General features: G+C 34.0%; 2 protein-coding genes across 2 annotated transcripts; both read left to right on the top strand.

Moving 5' to 3' along the window:
* Window positions 1-1,156: 1,156 nt before the first annotated feature.
* LOC145001057 (ent-kaurene oxidase-like) lies at window positions 1,157-4,772 on the top strand. The gene is made up of 8 exons (XM_078960392.1): window positions 1,157-1,436; window positions 1,664-1,824; window positions 2,750-2,911; window positions 3,105-3,245; window positions 3,460-3,714; window positions 3,793-3,954; window positions 4,047-4,241; window positions 4,360-4,772. The coding sequence occupies exons 1-8, from the start codon at window positions 1,283-1,285 to the stop codon at window positions 4,666-4,668; spliced, it is 1,539 nt and encodes a 512-aa protein (XP_078816518.1). The 5' UTR covers window positions 1,157-1,282; the 3' UTR covers window positions 4,669-4,772.
* A 1,413-nt stretch (window positions 4,773-6,185) lies between these two features.
* LOC145003477 (serpin-ZX-like) lies at window positions 6,186-7,979 on the top strand. Its single transcript, XM_078962606.1, has 2 exons — window positions 6,186-6,706; window positions 6,810-7,979. Exons 1-2 carry the CDS (start codon window positions 6,317-6,319, stop codon window positions 7,590-7,592), a joined length of 1,173 nt encoding a protein of 390 aa, XP_078818732.1. The 5' UTR covers window positions 6,186-6,316; the 3' UTR covers window positions 7,593-7,979.
* The last annotated feature ends 584 nt before the right edge of the window (window positions 7,980-8,563 follow it).

The following is an 8,563-nucleotide window of genomic DNA, read 5'->3' as shown; positions in this document are numbered from 1 at the left end:
CAGTAAATAGAGTTCCATCGGAAATGTGCACACCCACCCCTTATCACCACAACTGGAAAATAGAGTTCCACTAGAAATGTGCACACCCACCCCTTATCTTCCTCTCCTGATATGCTCTTCTCCAAAACTCGAAAATAAAAAATATGAAATATAAAACTTGTAACCCAAATGAATCTAGAAACAGAAAATTGTTTCAGAAATATAAAAATCGTTTCAGAAATCAAAAATGGTGTTGGATCCTTTTGAAAACATAAAATATACACATCGATTTCTCTCCCTCTGATCTCACCTGATTTTTTTCCTAAAATCCTTGACCCATCATCGCTATTTATTTCCTTGTTCTTCTTCCTGATCAGAGAAATACTAAACACAAACACACCTTGTGTATGTCTATTAATGTGATACACAAAGAGAGAGAGAGAGAGAGAGAGAGATAGAGAAAGAGAGAGTATGAGAGAGATAGAGAAAGAGAGCAAACATGATGTCACCATCGCCACTGGTATGCAAGGGTTTTGAGAAATTGAGATGACATGTGTGGTTTCAGATCAAGAACTTTGGGGGTTTCATGAAGGATTTCACTTTGGGGGTTTTAGATCGAGCATCACCACCACAGTAATCTCTTCTTCCGTTGTCTGTCACCACCACAGTTGAATTTCGATTGGTGGTTTTAGGAGGAGGTTGTACAAGGTGGGAAAGAGGTTGAACACGCAGAAAAGAGTCGTCGATGGAGACAATCTGTGTTCAATCTGAACCTTGTTCTCCGATCTAAATCTCCCTCTTCTCCGATGGACTTATGACTTGGTCTGGTGATGATACACACTAAAGACGACGCACTGAAGACGAAACAAGGGAAGGGAGATGATCTGTTTAGGGTTTATAGTCTTTCTTTTATTAAAGAAAATAAATAATTCTTTTTATAATAAAAAATAATAAATAATTAATTAATAAAAAAATAAATGGAAAATAAATCATAAAAAAAATAAATAAGGACAAATTTGTTTTTTTATATTCGAAGGGATGAAACATGCAACTTGGGACGATCCAAATTAAAATTTAAAAATAAAGATTAAAGATGTGTTTTGGCATCTGAAAGTAATTTCCTTGTATAATTATTACCCTTTCTTATATGAAAAGAGACTCTATAAAGTTGTTATCAAACCCACTTTAAAGTGTAAACTCGAACTCAAATGATTCTTTCCGAATAGAAAAACAAACACCCCTACGCCACCATCTGCACCACCCCCATCCCTTCTTTCTCTCTCTTGCCGGCTTGTTGCAGAAAATGGATGGCGTGATCGATATGCAAACAATTCCCCTGAGAACCGCCATAGCCATAGGCGGCACGGCCGTCGCACTTGTGGTTGCTCTTTACTTCTGGTTTCTCAGAAGCTATGCCTCTCCGTCTCATCACAGCAACCATCTCCCTCCTGTTCCAGGTACTCCGATTCTCTGATATTTGGATTTATGTGGATGTATGTCAGTATGTATGTTCTACTCCGTTCTAACTAACAGTTTGTGGAGATTCGTATTATACAAATGCGAAATTGATATGAATTTTGTTGGTTCTTTAGTTGATTTGATCTTAATACCTATCTGTCCGATTGATGATGATGATGAATTTGTAAGTTTGATTACGAGTGAAATTGGAATTGGAATGTTTCAGAGGTGCCTGGGGTACCAGTGCTGGGGAATTTACTGCAGTTGAAGGAGAAGAAACCATACATGACTTTTACAAAATGGGCAGAGATGTATGGGCCTATTTACTCCATAAGAACTGGAGCCACTTCCATGGTGGTGGTTAGCTCCAATGAAATCGCCAAGGAGGTACTCTTCCCCTTCTCTCTAATGTTTTAATAATTAAACAATTATTATCATGAATTAGACTGTGAGTACCAGGTTTAATTAATAATTAAATGTTTAAAACATATAACATAAGATTAAGATAATAGATTATTCGTAAGATGTGTAATATTTATTAATAAATAAATAGATAATTTTATATTCGTAGTTTATTCCTTGTTTTTTTTTAAATGCTTTTTCGGTGTAAGAACAAATGTACTATTTGTCTTTTATTGGATTTTGGATCGTATTACGTGTTTTACTTGTTAAAGGTTCTACGTGTAAATTTATTTATTTACACATTAATAATTATTAATTTAAATGTTTTTTTTTTCTGGAATGAAGATGTACACCGTTTAATTTTTTTTGAAGCAGTTAACCAAAACGTCTTTTAATCAATAATAAAATATATAAGAATTCCTTTATTAATACAATATTGAGAAAATGATTCTCAATCACGGTTAATTTTGCTTGCTGTTATTTCTCGAAGGGTAAATTGGTAGATTTTGTAAAACACTAGTCCCAATAAGAAATAATATATTTTTTTTATAACTTCAACTAGATAATGTTGTATTTGCCGACTTCCCACTGTCTTTTTGCATGTATAACATTTCGAAATAATGGACAATTGTTTTATATAACCATTAAATAATTACAAATTTAGTAAAACAAAATTACTTTATATAATTTATCGTTGTTGTGTGTTAATTACTATTATATTTCAAACGTGTATAACGTTTTACCAATTTAACCATGTATAAAACATTACTACAAAATCTAGCAAAAACTACTTTATCATAAATTAAATTAATGTGACATACTTTACTCTAATGTGTAAATTTATATCTATTGCATTTAATTCAACGATTTGATTAACATATGACTAATAAATGCACAATATTTGGTATAGGTACTTGTTACAAGATTTCCATCGATCTCAACTAGAAAGCTATCATATGCATTAAAAGTCCTGACCGAAGATAAATCCATGGTGGCTATGAGTGATTACAATGACTATCACAAAACCGTAAAACGCCATATACTCACCGCAGTCTTGGGACCAAATGCCCAGGTTCGTCACATTAATTTTTGCAGTATCAACAATCACAGTGTCAGAGTTTCAATTCCAACGTGGATTTGATTTCTTCAGCACACACAACTGTCTACCTGATTTACTTCTTACATGATGATTTTGGGACACGACAGTAATCCTTTTGGCCTATATGGCTATATTAACTACTTTTTTTTTTTTGATTTCTTTTCAGAAGAAATTTCGTGCTCATAGAGACACCATGATGGAGAATGTTTCAAATGAACTACACGCGTTTTTCGAAAAAAATCCTAATCAAGAAGTGAACCTCAGGAAAATATTCCAATCTCAACTTTTTGGACTAGCAATGAAACAAGTGAGTTATCTTAATGCGACAAAAAATACAATGGGACAAAAGTAAAAAAGTTGAGACATGTCTCGTCCGTAGAAAAGACAAAAATACCCTTCTCATCCTCATTATTGAATGTAACCCTAAAAAACCTGTCTAGTATGTCATGTCATGTGTAACAAGCACAGTCTGAATAATAATAATTCGAGAAAACATAAAATATTTCATGATACTTTTATAGGCATTGGGGAAGGATGTTGAAAGCATATACGTGAAGGATCTAGAAACCACCATGAAAAGAGAGGAAATCTTTGAGGTATTAGTGGTTGACCCAATGATGGGTGCCATTGAAGTTGACTGGAGAGATTTCTTTCCATATCTCAAGTGGGTCCCAAATAAAAGCTTTGAAAACATAATCCATCGAATGTATACCCGAAGAGAAGCTGTAATGAAAGCTCTTATTCAGGAACATAAAAAACGTATCGCATCCGGCGAGGTAATTTTGTGTTTTTATTTCCATAGATTATATAATTCTTGCTAATAATAACTTTTTTGTTAATTAATTAAATAACAGAAGTTGAACAGCTACATTGATTACTTGCTATCAGAAGCACAAACATTAACAGATAAACAGTTTCTTATGTCTTTATGGGAGCCAATTATTGAATCATCAGACACTACCATGGTCACCACAGAATGGGCAATGTATGAACTTGCTAAAAATCCAAACTTGCAGGTTGGTTTGTTTTTTTTTCTGTAAAATCATATGAATTAATGAGCTAAATAATTTCAAATTGATTTTTTTTTTTTTTTGTTAATTCATTTTAGGATCGTCTGTATGAGGAAATCCAAAGTGTTTGTGGATCGGAGAAGATCACAGAGGAGAATTTATCTCAGCTTCCATACTTATATGCTGTTTTTCAAGAGACCTTGAGAAAACATTGTCCTGTTCCAATAATGCCCCTGAGATACGTCCACGAGAATACAGTTCTAGGAGGCTACCATGTCCCAGCTGGAACCGAGGTTTTTCTCCTTTTTTTAGAATAAAAAAAAACATAGGTTAATATATATATATATAGAAGGGTAAAATGGTCATTTACTAAAATTCTAGTAGCAGGTAGTGAATTATTTTGTTGTGTAGGTGGCGATAAATATATATGGATGCAACATGGATAAGAAGTTGTGGGAGAATCCAGAAGAGTGGAATCCTGAGAGGTTTTTGAGTGAAAAGGAGAGCATGGATTTGTATAAAACAATGGCATTTGGGGGAGGAAAAAGGGTGTGTGCAGGTTCTCTTCAAGCCATGGTGATTTCTTGCATTGGAATTGGAAGATTGGTGCAGGATTTTGAGTGGAAACTGAATGATGATGCTGAGGAAGATGTGAATACACTTGGGCTTACAACGCAAAAGCTTCATCCACTTCTTGCTCTCATAAACCCTAGAAAATGAAAAGTTTGTTCTGTTTTGTTTTGTTTGTTACGAAGAAATCAATGTTTTTGCAATACTTAATATATAGATTAATATATGAGTATGAAAACTTTCGTTGGTGTCAAGCTTTAGAGTGCAAATGTTGGTATAATATAAGTACAATTACCAAATGTGTGGGAGACATATCAAATTATTAGAAAAAAGGGTCTTTATTATGAAAAATATCATAATGAGATATATATAAAATTACATTTGTTCCGAGATTAAGGAGCCATATGCTTAAACTTTGAATTTAGATATTTCAAATATAATGTTATAATAAGAAAGAAGTTGAAAGTATCATGCTATAATTGGGTTTATTTTTCAAGGTTTAATGCCCTAATAATTTTTTTCAAGTAAAATGTTATAATAGAAAGAAATGAAAGAAGGATGCTACACAAAAACAAATGAAAGTACGTTGCTATTTCTTTCACTTTACCCATAGATATTTACCAATATGAGAACCCCAAGGGTTGTGTTTTGTAACAAGAGATAGGAATTAGGTTAAAATAAAAGTTGTAACGCGATTCCAATGAATTGTTTATTATACCATTCTATTTTATTTCTTCCTATTGCATACTTTGAAAGACCTACCCAAATATAATAATGTCATCCAAATAAAAGTATTTTTCATTGCTATATTGAGAGTTTAATGTTTAATAATGAAAAAAATTGAAAGTACAGTACTATAATTAGATATATTTTAAAAGTACAATGCTTAAAAATAAAAAATAAATAAATAAATAAACTGAAACTACAATGATATAATAGCAAGAAAGAAAAGAACATCATAAAAACAATAAATGAAAGCACTTTTATTTTAAATACATAATATCGTTTTAGTTATCATCATACAACGAATGAAAGGCAAACGGACAACAAGCTACGCCGCTAAACCCTTTTGTATGGTAAAACCAATTCTTTTGAAAACCACATCAATAAATGGAAGCATTTTGGTATTTCTTGTGTTAATCCCAATTATATCCGTCAAATATAAGAAACCCAACTTAATGAAATTAAGTTGCTTAATGGAGCTTTTAGTTGAATTGTTAATTTAAAGGCTCTTTGATTGCCTTCCACTAAGATGTTTTTATTGACGAGTCTGTGTGTTTGATGTCATAGGTGAAGATAAACAAATCTCTCGGAACAACTTTGTCTTGCAGTTGAAGTGCATTTTTAAAGTGTATGTTTTTGTCAAATGTGAATCATGGTCCAAGAAAGAACTTCATCTTTATATTGATATTTTTGGTCTCATATTTGGATTGAATTTAAAATACAATAATTAAGACAATTTCTTGGCATTGATGTTTACTTTTTCTAAATGGAAGAAAGGCCGGTTGTTTTTTTGTTTTATAATTGTTCTTTTTTCTTCCAAAATAAGAGAAAATGTTCACAAATAAAAAACAACAAAATATTTTCTCAAAGTCAATAATATGGTTGCTTTCCTTCGAAACAAAAGTTGACAGGTGTTAATATGGGTGATAAATGTAATCGTCCCGCGCGAAAACGTGGTCAAACAACCAGGTTCTTTACTTAACAGCGTTGCCCAAAATGTCGACCTTAAAATCTTCCGATCGCACTATCTCATTGTCATCGATCGATCTTCTCCGATTTCAGTCTCAAAACAGAAATGGAGATTCAGCAATCAATCACCAACCAAACTCAGGTCTCAATCAAACTCACAAGTCATCTACTTTCCAAGATATCCGTCAACTCAAACACTGTATTTTCTCCCCTTTCCATCCATGTCCTCCTCAGCCTAGTCGCCGCCGGTTCTAATGGTGAAACACTCGATCAGTTTCTCACTTTTCTCAAAACAAACTCCCTCGACGACCTCAACTCCCTTTCTTCGCATATCGTCTCCTCCATCTTCGCCGACGGTAGCCCGAGTGGTGGCCCTTGTTTATCCCTCGCAAACGGTGTTTGGGTGGAGCAGACCCTTTCGCTTAAACCTTCTTTCAAACAGGTGGTCGACATTGTTTACAACGCCGCTTTTAATCAAGTCGATTTCCGGACCAAGGTCAGTTCTCTGTTTCTTTTCTAAGAATTCAAGATCAGAAATTGGGGGTATTAGTTATAGATTATTAGATTAACATATGTACTTTTTGATGAACGAATTAAAGGCTATTGAGGTTGTCGATGAAGTGAATTTGTGGGCTGAAAAGCAGACCGGCGGCCTGATCAAAAAGCTCCTTCCTTCAGACGCCGTTGACAACACCACGAAGCTCGTCTTAGCAAACGCAGTCTATTTCAAGGGAGCTTGGAAGGCGAAGTTCGATCCATCAGAGACAAAAGACCACGACTTCCATCTCATAGACGGTAGCAAAGTTCAAGTCCCCTTCATGACCACCATGAAAAAGCAATTTGTAGGTTCCTTCGATGGTTTCAAAGTCTGTAGTCTTCCGTATTTACAGGGAGAAGATAAACGCCGTTTCTCAATGTACTTGCTACTCCCAGATGAAAAGGATGGGATCCCATCTTTGTTACAGAAAATAGGTTCTGAAGCGGACTTCTTGGATCGTCATATTCCACGCCGAAAAGTAATCGGAGAGTTTTTAATCCCGAAATTCAAGATCTCTTATGGGTTTGAAGCTTCTGAGATGTTGAAGGAACTAGGTCTGGTATTGCCATTCACCGGTGGAGGGATGACTGGAATGGTGGAAGCCTCATCCTCCATGGGTAGAAACTTGTGTGTTTCAAGTATTCATCATAAAGCGTTTGTGGAGGTGAATGAAGAAGGTACGGAAGCTGCAGCGGCGACTGTAGGTGGTATGATGCTCATGTCGCTGATAACTTATGAGAAGGTGGACTTTGTTGCAGATCATCCGTTCTTGTTTGTGATTAGAGAAGATGAAAGTGGAGTTGTGTTGTTTATTGGACAGGTGGTTGACCCTCGTGATGCTTGATGCGGTTGTCAAAATTAGAACCGATATGATATGGTTGAACTTTATTTTATGTTTTTTTTTTTTTGTTTTTTTTTGTTTTTTTTTTTGTTATATTTTGTAAACAGTCGATTGTTCTTAAATATCATGTTTTGTTAATGCAGATGGTACATTAGATCGAAGTTGTACCTTTGTAAATTAATAGGGATGTCAACACGGACAAAAAGGACTGGAAGTGCATCCTCTGCTTCCACCCTTGGAATTTCCTCGTTCCCCGCCTCCGCCCCCGCCCCCGAAACGTCCAACTTTCCTAACCCCATCCCGGCCTCCATATCCCCCTTATTAACCCCGTTGCCGACCCCATTTCTCCGCCCATTTTGGGCTTGTTTTTTTGGGCAAAAAGTTGTTGGTTTGACTAAAATAAGTTATTTTTTATGTAACAAATATATATTTATAATAAAATTTTACATGTTAAATCTTAAAAACATTATACTAACAATTTAAAAACATGTTTTTTTTGTTGAATTTTGGAAGCTAAAAATTATGTTCTTGTTTATTATGTTTACATAATTAATATATATATATATATATATATATATATATATATATATATATATATATATATATATATATATATGCAACCCCCCCCCCCCCCCTCCCGGGGGGGGGCGTTTTGGAAGCTCAAAATAGTGTTTTTTTCAATTTTTTTTTAATATTTATTAAATTATATATACCTACTAAAAATTATAAAAAAATCATGAATTTTCTCATTACTGTTTCTGTGTAATTTTTTTATTTGAATTCTATGGAATAACAACACTGTAACCATGTTCTACCACTACCACAACAACAAAATCAGTATTATGATAATGAAAATTATCTATCAAACACTAATCATAAAACAAAATCACATGTAAAGTGTTAACATACTATACGGTAACAAAAATTGAAATACCTAATCACATTTTTTGTACAGATAACAAGAATGAGATGAA

Source organism: Lactuca saligna, chromosome 6 (assembly GCF_052625555.1).
Source record: "Lactuca saligna cultivar CGN05327 chromosome 6, ASM5262555v1, whole genome shotgun sequence".
Taxonomy (NCBI): Eukaryota; Viridiplantae; Streptophyta; class Magnoliopsida; order Asterales; family Asteraceae; genus Lactuca; species Lactuca saligna.
Note: the sequence above shows the minus strand (reverse complement) of the source record. Positions and strands in the feature narration are given on the sequence as shown.